General features: G+C 43.2%; 1 protein-coding gene across 1 annotated transcript in view; it reads left to right on the top strand.

Annotated features, from left to right (window-relative positions):
• LOC130114445 (chemokine-like protein TAFA-5) overlaps positions 1-16,439 on the top strand; it is a 136,456-nt gene extending 120,017 nt beyond the window's left edge. Inside the window, exon 4 of the mRNA XM_056282328.1 lies at positions 16,344-16,439. Within this exon, the coding sequence (XP_056138303.1) occupies positions 16,344-16,439 (96 nt within the window). The remainder of the gene's footprint in view (positions 1-16,343) is intronic.
• The last annotated feature ends 8,923 nt before the right edge of the window (positions 16,440-25,362 follow it).

The following is a 25,362-nucleotide window of genomic DNA, read 5'->3' as shown; positions in this document are numbered from 1 at the left end:
CTGCATCAAACGATGCCAATTAATAATGCTTCCCTAATTTTACCGCGTGCAGTATAGTAATAACAGTGCTCTGTGATTTAAAAGATTTTTAAGTTGGGAAAGGGGGGGGGCAGTATTACCGACCACTTACACAACAGACTGAAAGATTTATTTATGCAGCAAGGTCAGGAATCTGGAACATCTAATTTGTTGTTTCATTTCATGTACATGTGCACATGAAATGAAACGAAATGCCGCTTTCCCCAGCCCACAGCAGGGCAACACAAAGAAGAAAACACAAAACCTGCAAGAACACATATATCCAAACCACACAACAAAAAAAAACCCTACAAAACTACAAAAGCACATATCTCCAACATTTCCAAACACATCCAAAAAACAGGCAAAGTAGCATAAGGAAACCTAACATTTAGCAGCTGTAAAACTTGCATGAGGATGACTGTTTAAGCAACAAGCAGATGGTATTTTGTCTCTGAAGTCAGTATATAGGCTACTGTTCATTCATGAACTCCCACAATACCCGTGGGGCCGGATAACTTGTAGGCTGCTTGTTCAACATTGAATTGTTAGTCTCCGTATCAGCTGGGACTCTGTATGAATCGCCGCCCTGTATAATGAGTCATTTTGGTCCGCTCCCAATTCAGGTTCCCAGGGGAATATGTAGCATCTGCCAAATTTTAATGTTTTCTTGTGTGTTTTTAATCAGCCATTTCAACTCGTTAAACAAGTTGAGGTGACACATAAACTTCTGTGAGGGGAGCTGATTGATAATTTAGGTAAGCCAGGGGGAAAACAACTAAGTTGCAGACAATCTTTGGTTCTCTTAAGGACTCGGGGTCTCCTCTTTAATGAATTCCAGACCCTCAAAGGAGTTTTCTGCCAAAGTTGTGTCTGTTTTCTAGCATTATTGTGAGTCTCCAGCAGCCATGCAAAGTCCTGCAAACCCTACAATGCAGAATGTGTCTGTGATAAGTCTTTTAATCCTGCAGCCATGGCCATGAGAAACTCCTTTACCATGTGTCTGTCCTGCAACTCCTCTGGAACAGTTCTTAGCTCGTTCTCGCCATCTTTGTTGAAAGTGTTGCACAGACCACTTTTGACAACTCGGTTTCCTGAACCACACTGCTAAGCATTGATTAAAAAAGTTGAAATATAGTTGAATGGTCAAAATAAATGGCCCAAAAAAAAGATGCCTGATTCGATCTGTTAAGTCACTCTATTAATAGTTTAATCATGTAGTGTCTATAGCTAGTTTATTGGTCACCCTATTTGAAGATCTGTGAATTCTACCTGTTGTTTATTTGTTTTGATTTTTGATTTGTTTTGATTTTTTGTAGAAATGTGATTTTATGACTAACCACGGGACTTGTTTTCCAGCGTTATTGTGATTCTCCAACAGCCGTGCAAAGCCCTGCAAAGCCCTGCAAGGCAAAATATCTCCGTGATACATCTTTTAATCCTGCAGCCATGGCCATCAGAAACTCCTTTATCGTGGATCTGTGCTACAACTCCTCTGCAAAATTTCTTGGCTTGTTCTCAATGGCTTTGTTGAAAGCGTTGCACAGATAACTGCTACGTATTAATTAAAAAGGTTGAAATACAGTTAAATGGCCAAAATAAATGGCCAAAAAAAGAAATGTCTGATTCAATCTGTTATATCAAACATCTTAATAGCTTAATCATGTAGTGGCTAAAGCTAGTTTACTGGTCAACCTATCTGAACATCTGTGAATTTTACCTGTTTATTTACTTGTGATTTGTTTTAATTGTTGTTGTTGTTTTTAAAAAAAATGTGATTTCAGGTCGAACTGTGAGACTAAGTTACTTGGTTTACTTGGTTAAATGGATATTTGTGCAATGTGGTAATGATACATGGTACACTGTGCTGTTAAAGACTGAGGAATGTCAAATTATGTTTACAATGAATTACATTCAAATAATAGATATGGATTGCTACTTCTCATGTAGCTCCACTGAGCAATGAAGTTTAATTCTTTTCATTTTATTTATCTAATTGGATCTTTTGTTTTAGCTTTCATTTTAAGTGAAAGCTCATTTTATCCATTTATTTATATTATTAGTCATTTCTCCACGGTACCTGCTCAATTCAGAGAAGGGTCACCCCAGGTGAGCCATGTCGGCTGTCCCAGCAGCAGGCATTGAGTGCAGGGTAGGAAGACATCCAAGACTGGAGCAAGTTCATAATAACACACACACACACACACACACACACACACACACACACACACACACACACACACACCACATTTAGTATATCCATGGGCAATTTAGTGTCTCTAATTCACCTGGCATGCATGTCTTTGCTCTGTCGGAGAAAACCCATGCAACCACTGCGGGAAACATGCAAACTCCATACAGAAGGGCTGTGACGCAGCGGCCCTGCTGAGAAGCAACACTATTAACCACTTAGCCGGCGTGATGCCCGCCATTCAATCCAATTTTAATCATTTTGTCTCATCTGCTAAATTTAACTTACAAACAGAGCAGAAAACAAAAACACACGACTGCTACAACGAGTCCCCACATCATCAGTCGCCATCAACTGATTGCATCCAGTATATAAAAATATAGATTTACATTTGTCCGTAAAACTAAATTCACACATTCAAAATATTCTCGGGTTTCAATGTTGGTTGATTCTCCTGGTGCATATTGTGCATATGGGTTGATATATACCCTTATAATGTTTTACTATGATAACATAATCCCTGTAGGTTTGAATTGGGGTGAGGAATAGGTTTGTCATTTATATTCTGATGTCTGCCTGTTGAGATTACTGATCCTGCTTTAAATTCACAATTATATTGATAACACTTCATTCATCCATTCATCCCCTAAAGTGCTTATCCAGGTCTGGATTGTAAGACAGGGGCTGGCAGGGCATCCCGGATATTCTTCTCCCAAACAACTTACTCCAGCCCGGTGTGGAGGATTTCAAAGCGGTCCCGAGCCAGCCAGGAGATATAATTCTCCCTGCATGTCCAGAATCTGGCCCAGGGTCATCTTCTCCAGTACGCATTTGAAGTACGCCACCCAGGGGGACATCCTTATCGGGTGCTTAAACCACGTCAGCGTTCTCCTCACACTATGAAGGAATATAGCGGCTTTAATCTGAGATCCCGCTGTATTATTTAGCTCTCTTTTAGCTCAGCTTTCACCACCTTGGTCTGACAAAGCACCCTGCGTTACTTTAATCACTGCACAAATGCATCAGGAGCATAGTATTTACTGTCGGTGAGTAAATCTTTTTTTTAAACTCCGGAGGAATAATTTGATTCAGGATCAGGATCTCGGAGACTAGTAAATCTGTCTCATTATGTCAAAATCAATAGCCTGGACATAATTGACTGGTTCATGTACGTCCGAAGGTGATGTCATTCAGTCACTTATAGATCAGTTATATAGCATTCAGGCATTTTGGGGCGAAGTCTACTGAAATCAAGAGATATCAGTGTTTTGTGTTATGCAGCCTCTCTTCTTTTTTTTCTTTATGGTCAGTTTGGATATCATTGTACTCAACGGCTTAATTTTGGAGGTTTTGGACACGGGGACCAACACCTGACACAGCTTTACAGCAGTGTGTTACAGGGCCATGTGCCATACAATCCTTAAACCTGTCCTTTAAAAAAAGTGCCTCAGTTAGACTGTGTACATGATTTCCCATTTTCTACGACTTCTCAACTGCACTGGCCACGTAGTTATTTGATGAGCAGCCTGCTACTGCATACATGCATGCAAGATGGACACTCCGGCAAGTTGAACCAGGAAGTAGCTCAGCAATGTTGTTGACCATTGTTAATAATATTGGACATTTTGAGCAATAGATTTGGACTTGCATTTCAATTCACACTTCCATATGTGTTTTATATAATTGGGTCAAATTGAACTTGCTGAAATATGTTTGACGGACATATTTAATGGCCCTGTTGTAAAGATGAGTCCAGCTGTGCTGCTGTGTCCGAGATCTCCACAATGAAGGGAGTAAAACGGCATTATAGCTGATGTGCAGGTCTGCAAAAATTTGCAAGAAAGAAAAGAAAAAAGTTCCAGGTTCTAAAAAATAAACCCCCAATATATTATCCTTTAACTATCTATTTGTTTAAACACACACACACACACACACACACACACACACACACACACACACACACACACACACACACACACACACACACACACACACACACACACACACACACACACACACACACACACACACACACAGCTGGTGTGTTTTCCTTTAGTGGGGTGCCAGATCTGAGAGAATCCAGTTCAAATCTCCATACACCTTCCGTGAGTACTGTCAGATAGCCAGTGTAGCTGATCAAAACCTCATGAAATTGTCCACTTCATTATTCCAAAATCCTTGAAGATCTCAGGGAGGCCATTAAAACAAGTTCAAAATTGCGGAGCCCAGCTGCCAACAGACCACAGGATGCTGCTAAAATCAGCTCCAGCCCGATGCGACCCGCAGTGAGATGGAGTCACTTTAGAGAATGAATGCAAATGTGCCTGTTTGAATGGAGGGACACGTGTGTGAAGTTGGTTGAATTAGGTCTCTCTGTCTTGTTTTTTGTGTGTGTGTGTGTGTGTGTGTGTGTTTTGTGTGTTGCCTCCAAAATATCAACACAGGAGATTTAACATCAGATCCTGTGTATTATTAGATAACCTGACACAAATATGTGGGATTTGCTGAATCATTTTATCTAAGAAGTTCCCAGTGTGCATACATATATATACTATATATACTGTATTGATCCCTGTGGGGAACTTATGCTCTGCATTTAACCCATCCCAGAGCTGTGTAGCTAGGAGCAGTGGGTAGCCACTGTGCAGCACCTGGGGACCAACTCACTTTCTGTGAGCAAAAGCTCTCAAGCTCTACCTACCTATGTTTTAAAGGATTCTGTTCCTGTCTATGATAAAATGGAGGTACTCACTTGTTTTAATGAGCATTGTATATCTTCTTGCTCTTTATTTGACTCTGTATCTGTCTCTGTGAAACTTTGCGCAGACCTCTCAATGTATGGTGGTCAGCCTTTCAACTTTGTACCTTTCTCTGTTCAGGAAGTTTATAATGCTCTTACGGCTTTACATCCCATAAATTCCTCTGGACCTGATCAAATTGAACCTTACTTCTTGAAACTGGCAGCTGATTTTGTAGCAGAGCCTTTTGCATACCTTTTTAATCTTACGGTGGAAAATAATGAAATTCCCCTGGTATGGCAATCAGCTTTTGTTCTTCCTCTATTAAAAGGGGGTGATCCAGCGATTTTAACTAATTATAGACCAATATCGAATCTATCTGTGCTGGCCAAAATTCTTGAAGCTCTTGTGGGGGAGCAAGTAAAGGAGTTTTTACACTCCAATGCTATCCTAATGAAATATCAATCAGGCTTTAGAAAAAAACATAGTACCATCACAGCTGCAATGAAGTCGGTTAACGACATTTCTGTTGCACTTGATAAGAAACAACATTGTGCATCACTTTTCATTGATTTGTCAAAAGCGTTTGACACTGTTGACCACAGTATTTTAAAATGTAGACTCCGTCTTTCAGGATTTTCAGAGCAAGCAGTCGCTTGGTTCTCAAATTACCTTAGTAACAGAACTCAGTGCACTAAACATGAGGGTTTGTGTTCTGATTTTGTTACTGTCCACAAGGGGGTGCCGCAGGGCTCTGTATTAGGTCCCCTTTTATTTATTATTTACGTCAATGATTTGGGTCTACATGTGTCAGATGCTAATTTGCATTTTTATGCTGATGATACAGTTATTTATTGCTGTGGATCTACTCTTGTTCAGGCCATTGAATCCATGCAGAAAGCCTTTGTAGCTGTCCAGCACTCATTATTTCAGCTGAAACTTGTTCTAAATGCTGATAAGACTAAGCTTATGCTGTTTTCCAATTCTAGGAAGATATCACAAATTATCCCCTCAGTAACCACTTTAGAGGGAAATGAAATAGAGGTGGTCAATGTGTACAAATACCTGGGTGTCCTGATTGATGACTCCCTCACTTTCAAGCCACATGTGGAGAACCTTGTGAAAAAGCTGAGACTGAAATTGGGTTTTTATTTTCGAAATAAGTTGTGCTTTTCTTTAAATGTAAAAAAGCGACTTGTTGCTGCCACCTTTTTACCTGTGTTGGATTATGGAGATCTTTTGTATATGAATGCTTCTGCTCAATGTCTCCACGCGTTACACACTGCCTACCATTCTTATTTGAGATTTATTACTAATTGCAAATCATTGACACATCACTGTGAGTTGTATGCTCTGCCCACCCGAAGGCTCAGTCATTGGTATACTTTTATATATAAGGCAATCCTCGGTCTACTGCCTTCCTACATCTGTGACTTAATTGCACTGAGAAGTGCTGGCCCTTACTCCTTTCGTTGTCTTGACTATGTGTTGCTTTCTGTTCCATATGCCCGCACTGACTTGGGTAAAAAGGCTTTTGTTCATTCTGTACCTTTAACCTGGAATATGTTGCAGAATGACTGGAAGCTTACAGAGTTAATCTCACTGAGCCGTTTTAAATCCAAATTGAGAGTACTTGAAGCTGATTTCACAACATGTACTTGTTTTTTATAATCTGCTTGTAATTCACTTTTTTTTCTAAATTTTTTTGTCTTTTGTTTGTGTTTTCAAATGTGTAATTTTGCAACTGTGTGATTTTGTAACTGTGCTGCCTATCTTGGCCAGGTCTCTCTTGAAAAAGAGGTTTGTAATCTCAACGGGATCCTCCTGGTTAAATAAAACTCCAGTTCTTCTTTCCATTGCCTCGGTCAGGGGCACAGACAGGAGTATTAATCCTAACACGCATGTCTTTTTGATGGTGGGGAAACCGGAGCACCCGGAGAAAACCCATGTGGACACGGGGAGAACATGCAACTCCACACAGAGGACAACCTGGGATGACCCCCAAGGTTGGATGACCCCCAAGGTTGGACAACCCCGCGGTTCGAACCCATGACCTTCTTGCTGTGAGGTGACGGTGCTAACCACTGCACCACTGTGCCACCCAAGAGAGGAAATAAATCCCCCACTGCTAAGAGTGAGTGTTGTGCCATGTCTTTAACTTACAAGTACTGTAACCCCTAATCCAGCAGCGCTAGGGCCATGGCCCATTGAGCTACACACAGTATGAACCTCCTACCCTGGCATTGCTATTACTTTGCTTTTCCTATTGAGCTACACAAGCAATGGAGGCTCTAACCCTGGCAGCATCAGAGCCATGCTCTCGCCATGAGGTTACACTGGGACGTTGCAGGGACTTAAATCCCATGGGTCTCTTCTTCAGAGCTGAGAAAAGGAGCAGACCTTCCTGTCCGGTACTGTATCATTCACATCACAGTCAGCCCCCATGGAGCCATTTCATTGTGGACATTTTTAGCGTTTCAAGTTACAATTTCCATCTAGTGCATTTACAAGTGACAATGTTGTGCTTCAGTACCAATATGTTGTGCTTTAAATGCTTCAATACCAATTTTCACATTGTGAAACCCATTTGCTCCTCTTTATGCCCATATGCACCTTGTTTATCTTCCACTTACTGAGTTCTCAGCACCACATTACATTACCAGTTCTCCTCGTGGGTCTGCACCGAGAGAGCAGCTGACGCCCGCTGGGCGCTCCTCCATGAGAGGATGTCCTCAGTTGAATCCTGCCTCAGAGGAGACATTATTTTCCCATAACGATTAGCAGATGAGTTGACAATGCAATTTTTTTTTAAGTGGCCAACCAATCAGTAGAGAGATTCTTGTGTTTCAGTGCTCAAGGTGTAGAAAGTTGAGTATATGGCCTCTTTTCATGGTATTCAGTTCCTCCAGTTAGTTTTGTAATGTAAACTAAGAGCTGAAGTTTAGCAGACGACCCTAACAATAGTCAGATGACAAGTAACAATAACAGGTAGTGCAGAAACATGGTAGTTGGTAAGGCTGGAGAGAAGTTATTAGCTTGATATAGTGTAGAAAAAATAAGCTCTAGGGTGTCCGGGTAGCTTAGCAGTCTATTCCACTGCCTACCAACAAGGGGATCGCCGGTTCAAATCCCGTGTTACCTCCGGCTTGGTCGGGCGTCCCTACAGACACAATTGTCCGTGTCTGCGGATGGGAAGCCAGATGTGGGTATGTGTCCTGGTTGCTACACTAGCGCTTCCTCTGGTCAGTTGGGGTGCCTGTTCAGAGGGGAGGGGGAACTGGGTGGAATAGCATGATCCTCCCATGCACTACGTCCCCCTGGTGAAACTCCTCACTGCCAGGTGAAAAGAAGCGGCTGGCGACTCCACATGTATAGACCCTTTTATGACCTATGTCACGCATAGTATGCATACGCATTTTGACAGCAAAAGAGGCAACTTCTCCATCTCCAATCAATGCAGAGTGCAAGTGGATTTTTGATCGATTGATATTTACATTTTTAAAATGTCATCTCGTTGTGTTGTGCATTGCCAGAACAGGTCTAGCAAAAGTAAAGTTATTAATTTCTACCGCATTCCATCGGGGAGAAGACCGATCAATGCAAACAGGCCAAGATTGTGGCTACAAGCAATAAAACGAGTCTAGATAAATACATAAGTGGCTATCATAACAAATAGAAGTTATATTGTAGCATAAATAAGAGGTTATAGCATACAATTGTATGGTCGCAAATAATAAAATCCATTTTTTGCTGCCAAAATAGGCGCACATACCAAATCACGTGATCACTGTTTATCAACTGTAAAAGGGTCTATAGGAAAGGCATGTGGTAGTCTACAGCCCCCTCCCCAGATTGGCAGAGGGGGTGGAGCAGCGACCAGGATGGCTTGGTCAGGTACAATTGGGAAGAAAAAGGGGGAAAAATCCCCCAAAATGTGTATATATATATATATATATATATGTGTGTGTGTGTGTGTGTGTGTGTGTATATATAGTTCACTGGGCTTTCAATTTTGCAAAAATATTGCTGGGGGGGGGGGGGGGTAGCAATGATCTTCCTCATTTGAACCCTACACCAGGATTCACAGAGGTCCTAAAGGGGGTTGAGCCCTCAGCCAACAGTCTTCTTTACTGACTGGATAATATACTGTTGCCTCACTCTGCTGTGCCAAGTAACTGACCCAAACAAGAGTGTCTAAGAGGCAAGCACGGCCCAATTGACGGCTGCGTAGAATCAGACGGTCCAATTGATGGCTGTGTAGAATCAGACCATCATTGTCTATGGTGGGTGGAATTTCTTCAGCTGTCAAAGGATATATACATGTTGTCGAGATTATTTGATAATGAAATCTATGTTTTCCTCCCACTCGAAGTCCTGGGAGATTGCATTTCTTAGAAACATGGAGGATATTTTACCCAATTGGCAGATTCCCTACTACTAAATCAGGCATAGAGATGACTTTGAAATTAAGAATGTCCTACGTATTTAATAAGTTTGAAAGCCACCTTCAATCTCGTTGTGTCTGAAATGGCACATACTGAATGTACTGACATGGCTGGCACTGTATGCTGAAAAAATACAAAGCTGAAGGACTCAACTAAATCAGATTACACAAGCTGTCTGGAACAACCTCCTCATACTTACTGCTGTAGTATCTCACAACGCGACATCGCTTTAAAGCTCAAATGTACAAGACGCCAATTCAATGGGTCTGAATATGACATCAAGCAGCAAAATTTGGAAACTATATTTTTGGCAAATGGCAATTGGTTTTCTTTATCTGACGTTTGCTTTGGTCTAATTATTTTACAAAATGTGAGAAATAATGTTATAATAAACTTACAGTCTTATGGTATAACAATTGAGTCTGTGAGCTCGCCACTGGCCTTCCAAGAAGGTGGAATCAGTTCATGTGGATACAATGTTTGCGTTGGAGCCAGATGAACTGATTCCACCTTCTTTGATTTTCTTGTCTGGGTTATTGAGCATGCGGCAAGTCATCTCCGCCGGCCTGTTGAATGTACTGCATGAATCAGAATGAATGAGTACTCATACCAAACGTACCAGAAATTTGAAATCTCCAAAGACGCCAAAGTTTCAATTCATACAAACATCCTAAGTCCAGACTCGAATCTATTGATTCAGTGAAGAGACTCAAACTGCCCAAAACTATTGACAAATGTTTCAAAGAGCACAGATGTATTTGAGCTGGCAAGAACAATGAAAAGCCTGATAATAAATAAATAAACCAATGATCTAAATACATGATGGAAAAACATTACACATTTGACACATTTTAAAAACAAATCTGACACATTTTAAAAACAAATCTGATTTGCATCTTTTTAATGGAGATTTTGGGCTATTTTCATTTTAGGAAAACACCTGAAACCCAATGTGCTGATTTTACACGAACCACACTAAAATACACAACGGATGCCCTCTGACCATCCAGAAAAGAGTTGCAACATTGATTTAACAGGGACAGGACCAGCAACAAACTCTGCTAGTGATTTCATTTGATTTAAAAATCAGTCACTTCAAAAACATTCTCAGTGGAGTGGGAAAGATCACTTTGTCTACTCACATACTTCAACATATCAGTCATTTTAAGAGGATTTTAGTTCCACCGAAAAAGAAAAAAAATATCACATTTTAGCAAAATAAGATAAAAAAAACGATAACGGAATTGATCAAATAGCTCGTTAAGGATATAATTTTGCTGTTTTCTCCACATCTCATTTTTTTAAGATGAGTATAGTGAATGACGTCTCAGTTGTTTTCCGGGGACTGGAAGGCTTACCTGACAGAAAACAAATACTCAGGATTCAGCAGCAGGATGGATACTGACAGCTCGTGACAACAGCAGTCTTGGTGCTGTGAGGCAAACAGCAGCCCTCCGCCGAGAGGTTCAACCTTGACCTTGGCGGGCACAGACAGGAATAGCAGAGGGTTTGATCTACCTCTTTACATGACTATTGACATTTAATGCGTTTTTGAGATGTGAGCGTGTCTGTGATGTAAGGCTGACAAATCTGCCAGCATCGATCACATGGCAGACAGTCGGAGCTCATTGACTAAGATGGATAAGGAGTTTGGGACGAGCATAGATCTGTTTCACGACGTCGCTGAGAACGCACGTTTGAGTTGAACGGCCACTGCTGAGCATACGGTCCAGTTTCTTCAGCTATGTATTGTGACTTTAACTGGGTCAGGGGCATACCTCTGGTGAGTTTCTATATGAAAAGATGACTTTCAATGGACTAAGTCTCAGAAGAAGATGCCAACCATCTGTTTTGGTGTTTAGGTTAAAGTAAGAACTTGGTGTAGGTTGCTATGGCTGTTGTTAAGGCAAATTGGTTTTCAACCTGCCTGACTGCAAACTTTCATTGTTTAGTTGTCAAATTGTTTTCATCCAGTTATAGACATTACCCTAAACCAAATTATTCATTTCAATTTCTGAAAATGAAAAGAACAATAATTGAAAAAAAAACACCTAATTTGCACTTGGCATATTAAACCATAGGCCTTTAACTACTGAGCTTTTCCATGATTAATTTATCACCAAATCTGATCAGAAAGAGGCAAGCCAAACGTGAAGAGAAAAATATTTGACTTAGTGTGTGTTGTGCATATGAAATTATGCAAAAAAGAAAAAAAAGAAAAGAGTGCTGAGATACGGCTGGAATGCAGATGGTAGATGGTGGGGAGATGGCTGACCTAGAAGGAGGAAGCCGCAGCTGTCAATAATAAACTCTTTGCTGAGAGTGAAACTGAATTCTAAGTGCAAGTTGATGCTAGCGCCTGGTAAATAGCACTGAGGAAATCAAGTTATTTCTGCAGACTCATAATTTCTGTTTCAGTCTGGGGGATTTATATTTACTCATTCTACTCATTCTATTTGCCGGCGTTGGATCGGCTGGGGGAGCCTGGTCTGCTGCGTCCGGTGGGCCCAAGGACCACGGCCCTGCCTGGAGCTGCGCCCGAGGAGGAAGCACCGAGGGCGGTCTGACAGGACACGGAAGCGGGGCAGGCTAAGCTAACTGCTAGCCCATGCAGACCGGCAGTTCCCACAGTCATCCTGGCTGGCGTTTGTTCCCTTGGGCAGTGATATTTTTTTTTAGTTTAGATATATGTGTTAGTTTAGATATAAGTGTTAGTGTGTGTGTTCTTGGAGTTCTTGGAGTTTTTGGAGATGTATTTTTGTCTCTGTGTTGCACTGCTGTGAGCTGGGGGAAATGAAACAACAAAGTTTTCCTGATTCCTATTTGCTTTCAACATAAAATGAACAGGCCCAATTATACACCATCGGTCTTCATGAGCCCTCAAACACACACATACAAACCGACCAAACACACACACATATTATATATATGTATATATGTATATATGTATATATATATATATATATATATATATATATATATATATATATATATATATGTATACAGGCTGTAGCATATCGACTATATCTGTGTCTTGGCTGCTGCTATGACGGATGAGTGTCCCGTCAGACACCATCATCAGGTGCAGGCATCCACATGTCCTTCAACACAACACAATATCAATGTTCGTTCCACAATGACCTTAGCTAGCTGCAGGGCTGAGGGTCTTCTTCACACACATAAGATGCTGACAAGCACTGGGGCCCAAGTAAACACTCAGACAAAAAAAAAAATCTGCAAATAAATGTCCATTTACATACATTTCATTTCTGATTAAAAACCCACCACAATGGGAATAACGCCGCTTTGTTTTTATAGAAATAAACATTTTATAGAAATATTGTTTGTTAACAAATCTCTCTTTTTCATCACTTCTTTTGGATTTGACCAAAGTATTGAAAAAAAGAGAGAAGAGAAACAGTAATTGCTTTCAATTTGTATCACCTGTATTACTTAATTATTTAATGAGTACTAATGAGTATCAAAGTTGAAAGGCTTTTTTTTTTGTTGCTTCGAGGTATTTCTCCCATCAAAAGACATCAGCACCTCCGGGGCAACCCAGGTATGGGCTGAGTTCATATACAAAGGCTTAGAACACTGATCCTCGATGTCCCGCTCTTATTCGCCGTGTCGGGGAGTAACCCTCACGCCACATATACTGCCGATGTGTATATAACCAGCGGCCTCAAAGCTGCCTTCATCCATCACAGCCGCGATGAGAGTCAAGGCCTCAGCGCCGCGACTCTCTGCTAAAGCAAACGCGGGGAGCTCGCTAGCTGGAATTCTCCATGACCTTCCACAGGACTACATTGGCGGTGCCTCACGTTGGATATGAACTCCCCTACGGCTGGGAGGGGGTGCGGGGGGGGGGGTGGGGGGCGACAGCGGGGCGCTGTAGTAACAGGATTACAAGAGCAACGATGAAGCCCGGGCCTTTTCTGTTGACTGCCAGTTATTCTCGACCGCTGTAACCAAAACTGATTGATTTATGTCGCCGGCAGCTCGCGAGAGACACCTGAATGTCACCTTTCCACTTCACTGGAAGTTGCCGCGTGCCGGCGTCTGGGGAGAGCCAGGTAGAGTTATGAGGAGCGAGGGTACGGCGGCGGCGGCCCGCGGGCAGGGAGCGTGATAAAGCAAATAAGGCTCCGTAAAACTGGGAAGAAGTGGTCGTGATCGTGCTTCCTTCCTTCATGCCGACGCAAGGCGTTGCACCACCTCTAAACTGCATGTTATGCTGAGAAAAACTACCACACTCCCTCGGAAGAACTATTCCCCCCAAAAAAACCCCCAGTCAAGCTTTGCTCCACTATGTGCCGCTTTATTTTAGGCTATATCAGGAGTCTATTTTAATTTTGCCCTTGCATGGGTGTCAGGTTCTGTTGTTTCTTTGCCACATGCCAGCATGTCCTTATGCAGGAGTGTGACTTACTGATGCATCTCTGCAGCGGCGTCCCCGAGGCCAATTCCTCTCTCCGTTATTGAACTTGGGAGTATAAAGTGTCTGCGATTCCAAGGCAGGCAGGGGAATGCAGCGGGGAAAGTCAAGAGACGCTGGTGACAGCCAAAACAAACAGAGCCAAGTAATGAACACAGACGCACCGAGAACAAAGAGGATTCGAAATTAAGGAATATGATTGACACAATGTGGGGGGGAGCGGGAAGAGGCGGGAAGAGGAAGTTATTGATTTTTCCTCTTTCCATCTTAAAAAACGTGTTTTGACAGTTACTACATTGCGTTCGGCGCGGTACAAAGGAAAAGCCAGGGGGGGAAAAAGTCGATGGATGTTCTGCGAGGCACGTTTGTATGCCAGGGTAAACGATTTACCTTACAAAGCGTTATGACGCCAGTTGACACAGAATCCTCCGATCATGAGATCCGAGGCCGTAATCTGGCATCGGCTCAGCACACACATCCCCGCCGACATCGCTGTGTGGCGGCCTCTCGCCGACCCGCCTCTTGATTCAGGAGTCCAACATCTTGTTTGGTACGCCCTTGAACACAAACAGATGAACCGCTCAATAAATTGACAGGTCGCGGGACATGCAATGGCTGCCTTCATGGTCATCTAGCAGTACTGCAGTGACCACTGATCCCTTTTTGTTTCTGATGCAGAGTACAATTCAGTTGTAATGAACAATCTCGTGTCTCCAAACAAACGACCGAACAAAAAGACCCACTTTTTATCACAATGTGCCAGCATTTCACTCATTAAAAACAATAGCTCACCCATTGAAAAAACGTCTGTGTCCTCTGCAAGCATTATGCAACCTAAGCTGGGTTTAGGGGTTGATGAGGAATTAAAAAAAAAACCCCACCCCACTGTGTGCAACTAACAAGCTGGTATTAAACACAGTTAGCACACCTACTTAAGCCAATCCAGAGCCATGTGGGGCTGCAGCCTTCCTAAGCACACACTGGGCAGAAGGCAGGAAAGGTTGGCGGTCCTTTACAGGGGCCACACTTATATACCATTCATGCCTTTGGGCAACTTAAGAGACTCCAGTTCACCAAACAAGCATTTATTTATTTATTTTTTTGGATTGTGGAGAAAAACCCCAAGCAAACACAGGGGAACCAGGCACCCGTTAAGAGATGGAATTAAACCTCTTGCAGTGAGGCGGCAGTGTTAATCACTTGGCTGCTGTGCAGCACATAATTATTGTAATGACACTGAGTGGCCACTTTATTAGGTAAACCTGTCTCGTGCCAGGTTGGGCCCCCTTTTTTTTGTCCAGAACGGTGGGAATTCTTTGCAGCGTGGAGTCAACGAGGTGCTAGAAAGATTCCTTTGGGGATTTTGGTCCATGCTGACCTGATAGCAACACATGGCGCCTGGAGATTTGTCGGCCCCTTTCTCTACCTCACCTCAAGGTGCTCTATTGGACTGAGGTCTGGGGGCCGTGCTGGCTATTGGAGGGCGTTGAAGTCGCCGTCATGCTGGTGGAACCAGCTTGAGATGATACGTGCTTTGTGACATGGTGCATTATCTTACTGGAAGTAGCTTTTGGAAAACAGGTAGACTGTGGCCATAAAGGGACACACATAGTCAGCCACAACACTTCAGATATGATGTAGCATTCAGATTATGTTCAATCATTAGTAAGGGGCCTAATGTGTGTCGAGAAAACATTCCCATTACACCATCACAAGCAGGCTGTACCTTTGACACGAGGCAGGATGAGTTTTTTAAGTTTCCTTTATTAATCCCCTTGGGGACATTCATTTACTGCAAATTAAGCCATCCTAGCTGTGATCTGTGTAGGTGGAAGCAGTGGGCTGCAGCCTTCATGGTGCGCCCGGGGACCAACTCCAGTTCTTTTCCCATCGCCTTGGTCAGGGGCACAGACAGGAGTATCAACCCTAACGTGCATGTTTCTTTTGATGGTGGGGGAAACCGATGCACCCGGAGGAACCCCACTGCAGACACGGGGAGAACATGCAAACTCCACAGAGAGGATAACCTGGGATGACCCCCAAGAGAGGATGACCTGGGATGACCCCAAGGTTGGATGACCCCCAAGGTTGGACAACCCCAGGGTTAGAACCCAGGGACTTCTTGCTGTGAGGCAACAGCACTAACCACTGGGCCACCGTGCCGCCCCCAAAAAATAAATTCTCGTTGTTTATGCCCAATTCTAACCCGACCATCTGCATGAGATTACATCAGACCAGGCAATGTTTTTCCAGTTTTCAATCATCCAGTTTTGGTGATCCTGCACCCATTGCAGCTTCATCTTGGTCTTCATCTGCTTCAAGGTTCAACACGTTGTGCATTCAGAGACACTCTTGCAACAGTAATATCCGCATAGAGTTATTGGAGTATTTGTAGCCTTCCAGTCGGTCTGCTCATTCTTCTCTCACCTCTCATTAACAAGGGGTAGTCGCCCACAGAGCTGCCACTAACTGGGTATGTTTTGGCTTTCCGCACCATTCTCCGTAAATTCTAGAGGCTGTTGTTTGAAGATCCCAGGAGGTCAGCAGTTTCTGTGACACTGGATTCACCGCGTCTGGCACCAAAGTCTTTCGAGGTCAAAGTTGCTTAGATCACACGTCTCTATCTTGAAGTTTACTCAAACAACAACTCAACCTCTTCACCATCTCCGCATAACTTTATATATTGAACTGCAGCCAAAATGATTTATACGTTTGTATTATTGAGGTCTACCAAAAACTCAGTGCATTATCAAGTTAAAATTTAAAAAAAAAAAGTCAAGAAAGGCCTTAAAGTTTACTTACGCATTCCTTTGCTTACCATAATGTGGGAAAAAAAGACACAAATAGGAGACCTTCAGTTACTTTATCATGACCTATACCTTCCCCATGCTTTTACTTGTGCTTAGAAATCCATGTATTTTCCAGCTGTCTCCGTGTATCTGCGACAGGACTAGCACATGAGAAACACTCGCGGTCGTTCCGGCAGTGAAACCAAGTTTTTCTGCTGGCCGCCAAGTGACGTATCTTGACGTGATTTTGTGGCCAGAAAAAAACTACAACCTAGCAGCTTTTCTGATACTCTAATCTACTCTGAACACGCCATTAAAAAAAAAACACATCATCATTCTCTTGGCTAAGCTATGTTTTCATCGGTGGAAATTACATCACACAGCACTAGCGCAGAGGAGTTTATGGACGAGAACACAGAAGCTAGCATGCAGCAATGCATTCTGGTACGTGTAGGTGCTTCGGGAAAGAATATGTGAGCAGAATGACACCAATTTCTCTGTCAATGTAGTACACAATGAGCACTTTGTTGCTTCAGTCAACTACATTACTCATCGGTACCGATTGCACATACACAAAACCATCAGTGAAATTGCCCTGTAAGCCTTTATCAATGCTTTAATAGCTGAAAGAAAAACACAAATGCTTCCAAGTCTGTCCCTCCTTGCTCAGTATAGCCAGTCTCCTACTTGCTGGCCACTGAGCAGCAATGAAGCATTTAACTGCCTCCAGCAATAATTAACCCTTCGGGGGTTAACTGCCTCACTTAAAGGGCAACCATAACTGTTGGCAGAGGAGAGAGCATCTCTCCTTCACATTCCTAGCTCCAATTTTCATAGGCAGCTTGGGATTTGAACCAGCAAATAACTCCGAGAAAGAAAAAAAAAACCCCCACATTTTTAACCTCCAGGCTAGTGCTACATTATTTTCTTAAATGATATTATCTGCTGGTTGACACAAAGCAATCAAGTTATGTGATTTCCTCTTCTCTTGCTTTCATTGGCACCAAACCATCTGAATCGCCCCACAGCCATTTGTGTCCATTAGCAGGACACCAGTCTGTGACAGGTGACCGGCGATGCTAACAATAGCCTGCGTGGAACGCTCGCTGGCTTTAAGGACCTCCTGCATGATAAATTACCCTCATCAAGCCCCTCTCTCCTTCAGATCCTTTGGGCCATCAGGACAGTGTGACGTGACATTCCCCCCCCCCCATACTGTATATGCAAATATCTGCCAATCAATTAATGAGTTGGTCCTTCAGCCTCCAAACAGCTGCATATTGTGATTGCAAAAATTGATTGGGGCAGGCTGGAATCAACATCGCCACCATGCCAGGAGTCCAGGGTCATTGGGACAGGGAAAACAGAGCAATTTCTCTCCTTCCTGGAATTGACTATTTTCCCCCTACATGAGGCAGTTGTGGCACTGTGTGACTTCATTATTTTGTGAACACCAAAGGCATCAGTTGATGGCAAGCTATTTACATTGTGAAAAGATTACAGCTTAGTTTAATGGAGTATACCCCCACCCACCCAACCGAACAAGTAAAAAATAGAGGAAATGGAGATTTAATGTCTCTGATATAATTTAACCTGTTGCAAGAATTTTCCATACTCAAATGATGTTATCGTGAAACAAGTTATTTCGTCCATTTGATTGTTTACTCTCAGAGACTGATGTGGTCGTAGCCTGGGATTTCTAAAACCTCATTCAAGCATGCAGCCCAACCTGAAAACCTTCCCTTAATTTTATGTGTCGGGCTCATTTCAACAGTTTACAGAATCAACACCCGGTAACATCTATGGAAACAAATGGTGACAGTATGAAAAAAAATTTTTTTAAAAAAAGAGTCAGACTGCTTTATCAGATTTATATAATACTCTTTTACAGCAGCGAGTGAACTACTGGTTGGTCATGTCCACAAAATGGGCCTATGGTGATAAAAGAGCCTTTTCTCAGTCTGCACAGAGGTCGAGATCGATAGTCAGCTGGGTGGTACAGTTAGAGGTGCTGCAGTTTAAGATACAAAAGATGTCCTACAGCAGCGTGGTGTAGCAAGGCAAAAGGCACTGTCCTGTTCTGTGTGGACGAATGCCATACGTAAACCTTACAGAACGCCCATGGTGTGAATGGGGAACACCTCCTTCAGCTGCACTGAGAAAACCATGACCGAATGCATGTCTGAAGCCTTGAAGCTTTGGACCTGAATCACAGAAAGGTGAATCACTTCATGTGGATACGACATTTATTGACAGATACGTTACATCACTCATCTAAGTGACCTCTTCAAACTGACTGCAGGTATCCCCACCCTTATAAACCATACAGTGGCATAACGACCAGAACCAACCATCAGTTTCCCAAAGGCGTTGACTCAAATGCAACTGGACTTCAAGGATCAACACGTTGTGCATTCAGAGACACCCTTGCAATAGTAATATCCGCATAGAGTTATTGGAGTATTTGTAGCCTTCCAGTCGGTCTGGTCATTCTTCTCTCACCTCTCATTAACAAAGGGTAGTCGCCCACAGAGATGCCACTAACTGGGTATGTTTTGGCTTTCCGCACCATTCTCCGTAAATTCTAGAGGCTGTTGTTTGAAGATCCCAGGAGGTCAGCAGTTTCTGTGGCACTGGATTCACCGCGTCTGGCACCAACGTCTTTCGAGGTCAAAGTTGCTTAGATCACACATCTCTATCTTGAAGTTTACTCAAACAACAACTCAACCTCTTCACCATCTCCGCATAACTTTATATATTGAACTGCAGCCACAATGATTTATACGTTTGTATTATTGAGGTCTACCAAATACTCAGTGTGTTATCAAGTTAAAATTTTAAAAAAAAGTCAAGAAAGGCCTTAAAGTTCACTTATGCATTTCTTTGCTTACCATAATGTGGAAAAAAAGACACGAAGCTAGTCAGAAAGGCACGACTAGCTTCGTCTAGTCAGAAAGGCATGAACTGAGGAAGTCTCTTGGATGAGAGGCGAAACTTCTTCACCGATATATACCGAGTCCAGTTGCACTTGATTCAACTCCTTTGGATAACCATGACCTGGATGAATGAGAACATTCACAGACAACCATCAGTTTCATATGCAAATATGGGTGTGACCATTAACTAGAGTTACAATGGCCATGTGTACCATTCACAGAGGATTGGGGAATAGTTGCAATCACAGCACTGCAATAAAATGGCGACAGATGTCCTCTTAGCCCCCCTCGGTTCAGGGATGGTCGTTATGCCGCTGTATGGTTTAGAAGGGTGGGGATACCTGCAGTCAGTTGAGACCGAAGAGGTCACTTAGATCACGTTACATCACTAGACTCCCACTAAACGTTGTGTTCAGATGAACTGATTCACATTTCTGGGATTTCCTTACCTGGATTATTGAGCTTGCATAACGACACTTTACACCTGAACGTTGTTTGTTCAAATCCTGAAAATTCAAGGTTGATGAGAAAGCCCCCCTCCCAAAGAAAAAAAAGAAAAAAAAAGCAAAAGATGAGGGTCCCTTTAATAAAATTCTAACTTCTATATTTTGTTATGTCTCCGAAGGAAATGGACAGGTTAAAAAAAAACTAAAATAAAAACAAAACAAACAAAAACAAACAAAACAAAAACAAAACGAACACACGACACAGACAGAGAGGTTACAGCAACACTCAGTTTAGTGGTCAAGGGCAGGCAGTGGTCAGTACACAGGAAGTCAGTCCGACAGGCCACCAAATAGACAAGGGACAGGAAGGCGAAACAGGTTCAAAGCACAAGTTCTAGTTACCGGGGTTTACAGTCCAAACAGACCAACAGATCTGATGAGGGGCAGGCAAGAGAACCAAGGCCCAGAAACAGGCACTAGACCTCAAACACGGACCGACTGCTAGAACAAGCATTAATGAAACGCTGATTAGCGTTAATAATAATAATAATGGCATTTATATAGCGCTTTTCTAGACACCCAAAGCACTTCACATTGAAGGGGGTAACTCACTTCAACCACCACCAATGTGTAGCACCCTCCTGAGTGATGCACGGCAGCCATTTTAATAATAATAATAATAATAATAATAATAATAATAATAATGCATTTTATTTATATAGCGTTGCTGAAGACACAAAACAGGCTGGCAGGAGAGCGGGGCAACCAGGGAGTATATGAGCTGGGGAGTTAATGAGGGGATGGGGAACAGGTGTGGGATACAGCACGGGTTGACGGAGGACAAGACCAGGGGCAGGATCTGATGCAACAAGACAGACTAACTTCAAATTAAAACAGGAAAGACAACAGACAATGACTGAGGTAATGGGCTGGCTAGAGACGATGGTTGTCATGAATGACTGAATGAGCTGAACTGGGAGACATTGTAACATATTTTAGATCTCTTTTTCTATGTACATTAACAAAAAGATGATTGAAAGTGAAAAATTGACTAAAAAATTGAATTTGTTTCTGTATATTTTTTTCACTGTGTTGTTTTATTCAAGGAGAAAGCAGATTTAGAAGGTGTGTAAGACTGCTTCATTCTGCCTTTGGCAAAAAAAAAAAGGAATCTACAACAACACCAATAACAAGAAGAAGAAACCCTGCTGAAACCCATTCACCCCATCTGCCCTTCCCCTCCCAGACAAAATTGCATGCAAATGATCCGAGTCTCATTTTGCACGATATAACGCAAACACACTGGCACCAAGGATGTCGAGAGAGGAGGTGTGGTATTGCATGAGGAAGTCGGGAGTGGCAGAGAAGTATGTAGGAGTGGTGCAGGATATGTATGAGGGAAGTGTGACAATGGTGAGGTGTGCAGTTGGAATGACAGATGGGTTCAAGGTTGAGGTGGGATTACGTCAAGGATCGGCTCTGAGCCCTTTCTTGTTTGCAGCGGTGATGGACAGATTGATGGACGAGCAGGCAGGAGTCTCTGTGGACTATGATGTTCGCGGATGACATTGTGATCTGTGGTGAGAGTAGGGTGCAGGTTGAGGGCAGCCTGGAGAGGTGGAGGTATGCACTGGAGAGAAGAGGGATGAAAGTCAGTAGGAGCAAGATGGAATATCTATGCGTGAATGAGAGGGAGGATAATGGAACGGTCAGGATGCAAGGAGTGGAAGTGATGAAGGCATATGAGTTTAAATACTTGGGGACAACTGTCCAAAGTAACGGGGAGTGCAGGAGAGAGGTGAAGAAGAGAGTGCAGGCAGGGTGGAGTGGGTGGAGAAGAGTGTCAGGAGTGATTTGCGACAGAAGGGTACCAGCAAGTTAAAGGGAAGGTTTACAAGATGGTTGTGAGACCAGCTATGTTATATGGTGTGGAGACAGTGACACTGACGAAAAGACAGGAGGCAGAGCTGGAGGTGGCAGAGTTGAAGATGCTAAGATTTTCAATGGGAGTGACGAAGAAGGACAGGATTAGGAACGAGTATATTAGAGGGACAGCTCAGGTTGGATGGTTTGGAGACAAAGCAAGAGAGGCAAGATTGAGATGGTTTGGACATGTGTGGAGGAGAGATGCTGGGTATATTGGGAGAAGGATGCTGAAGATGGAGCTGCCAGGGAAGAGGAAAAGAGGAAGGCCAAAGAGGAGGTTTATGGATGTGGTGAGGGAGGACATGTGGATGGCTGGTGTGGCAAAGGAAGATGCAGAGGACAGGAAGAAATGGAAACAGATGATCCATTGTGGCGACCCCTAACGGGAGCAGCCAAAAGTAGTAGTAGTAGTAGTAGTAGCAGTATTAGTAGTAGAAGACACTACCACCAAGGAAAAAAGTAACACCGCTGTAATTTACAGTCCACATGACATACAATGCTTATGTCATGACATACAATCTGAAACTCGTGTCAAGGGAGGAGGAGGAAGACTAAAGTGGGGAGCCACTGTGATGTCCATGATTTAAGTGAGACTATTTCATCCTGTTTGCTGATTTATTTTTTTCAAACTCAGATTAAAACAAATAGGGTTCAATATCAAAACAGAAAGCATATGATATGGAGTGACGTTTGTGTGCTGGTTTTCCTTCCCACCAGTCACTACACCAGGTCATTTCATTGATTCTTCTGTCCTCTTTGGTTGAAGTTGCACTCAACAGCGAAATAACTTGGTGTTGTGGTGTTGGCAGGGGAACTTGCAGACGTAGTCCCGGGTCAAATAATTTATTGAGACAAGTGTGTTTTGCAGGAGAAGGCCGTTTTCTGGCAGTTTAGTGTGACTCTTTTCCTGAAATATACGCATCCACGGGCACATCGTTGAAAATTGGGTGTTTGTGGTAGATTGCCTTTAAGAAAAACAGACTGTACATACAAAATAAAACTCAGTTCCTCAATTGGCACAGCTAAATGGTAATGACGAAGAGCACATTCTTTTCTTATCTTTTTTTATCCCCCTTCCTTTTATCTCCCCAATTGTATCTGACAATTGTATCGCCCCACTCATCCGAACCATCCCGATTGCTGCCCCACCCCCTCCGCTGATCCGGGGTGGTCTGCAGACTACCACACGTGGAGTCGCCAGCCGCTTCTTTTCACCCGACAATGAGGAGTTTCACCAGGGGGACACAGCACGTGGGAGAATCATGCTATTCCCCCCAGCTCCCCCTCCCCTGACCGACCAGAGGAGGCGCTAGTGACGCGACCAGGACACATACCCACACCGGGCTTCCCATCCGCAGACACGGCCAATTGTGTCTGTAGGGATGCCCCACCAAGCCGGAGGTAACACGGGGATTCAAACCGGCGATCCCCGTGTTGGTATAGGCAACAGAATAGACCGCTGCCCTACCCGGATCCACCCCTGAGCACATTCTTTCTGTACTGACACAGATTTTAATCATCCCATTTAAGGACATATAAGCAGTGAGAGAAATATGTCATAAGGACAATAAATACCTTTATTACATAAAAATAGATGGTGTAATTTCTACACGTAATTGCAATTATTGCATAATATAATATATTACATCATATTAATTTAGGTAATGTTATGTTATAATATAATAATAATATGTAATTTATTTTGAGTTGGCCTCGAGTGTTGCTTTCCACTGCCGCATTGAGTTCTTGATGAAGGCCGTTAGTGTCCTGTTGGCTTTGCATAGTGCCAAGCACTCCAGTACCATGTTTGGGGCATTGGATCGCAGGCTTTGTTGGGGTCAATCCAGGCTGTGCTCAGGTTGGTCTGTCTGGTCTTAAGAGTCTGGGGTGTCTGCTCTATCAACCAGTAGATGATGCTTTGACCCTCTGATGTTGTTCCCAATTCCTTTCTGAGTTTCGCTCATGTATTGACTCATGTGTCCATTCAGCTTAGCCGCTATGATGCCTGTCGGGATCTTCCATGATGTGGAGAAGCAGGTTATCGGCCGGTAGTTTGAAGGTGTTGTACCCTCGTGGGGATCCTTCATGATCAGTATTGTTCTCCCCTGTGTTAGCCAGTCGGGGTGACACCCTGATGTTTAACAGCTGGTTCATCTGTGTTGCCAGGCATTCATGGAGTGTTGTTAGCGTCTTCAGCCAGTAGGCATGACTCACGTCAGGGTCTGGGGCAGTCCAGATCTTCATGCTTGAGAACTCGTCGTTGGATGTTGGCCAGTGTGATGATAACTGGTTCTTGTTCTGGGATACTGCTGTGGTCTGCTCTGATGTCCGCCAGCTACTGGGCATTAATGTTGTGTGATGCCTCGTTTTCCCATATCCTTCCAGTATTGCTCAGTCTCTGCCCCGGGTGGGTCTGGTGTTTCCCCCTTGTTACTCTGCAGCTGGAAGTACACTTTGGATGGTTGCCTTTATCCTCAATAATCCAGGTAAGGAAATCCCGGAGAGGTGAATCAGTTCATCTGGACACAGCATTTAGTGGGCGAAACATATCATCGCTCATCTAAGTGACCTCCTCAGTCTCAACTGACCGCAGGTATCCCCACCCTTTCCTTCCTTCCAGTTGTCTACATCCTACATTTGTCACAGCTTTGCTCTGATCCTCCTCACTTTTTTCTAAGACCTGCAACAAAAGCAGGACATTGAACCCCCATCAACAGAAATCTCTAAAAGGGGGATTCTTTCCCTGTGGATACCATAGAGCAGGCTGACAGGTCCGAAGAGAGAAACGGTATTTTGTAAATTTGTCAAATACTTTAACCCAAACAGTCCCAACAGATATGCAGTGTCTTGGTTTTTTTTTGCTCTGCCAAATCATCAACTCTCAGCGTATGTTCCTCTTCGTCCCCTGCTGCTTCTGCTTGCCTGACAGGGTCCTCTTCATCTTCAATCTCATTGTCTCTCTCTCTCCCACTCTCTCTCTCTTTCCTCTCAGTCGTCTCCATCTCCATTCTCTACCTCTTCATTATTTCTCTCCCTGTCGTATTTATCCTCATATTCATCACCTCCCTCTCTTTAACGTTCACAACGTCTTCCTGTTTCTTCCTCCTCTGAAACTGGGCAAAGCAAAGATTTTCAGGATTATGCCACTCCCGGGCTGTAAGAATCATTACATACGGAGGGGGGTTGTTTTGTTGACACCTACAGGAACACCGGCCATCATCATTACTGATCTCTAGAAGGGAGAATAGCACTTTCAGAAAATGTTCTTCCTGGTAGGAGCGTAACTCTGGATGCCCCTAGCATTCCAGTGTCACCTCCAGTTGCCAACTCAGCACTATACGGTTTATGTCACGTGATAGCTACTGTGAAAGACAAAACCACCAGTCTGTAAGGGGGATTCATTTTCCAGAGGTTAATGGCTTTACGTTTTGCACC

The sequence above is a fragment of the Lampris incognitus genome, chromosome 6, assembly GCF_029633865.1.
Source record: "Lampris incognitus isolate fLamInc1 chromosome 6, fLamInc1.hap2, whole genome shotgun sequence".
Taxonomy (NCBI): Eukaryota; Metazoa; Chordata; class Actinopteri; order Lampriformes; family Lampridae; genus Lampris; species Lampris incognitus.
Note: the sequence above shows the minus strand (reverse complement) of the source record. Positions and strands in the feature narration are given on the sequence as shown.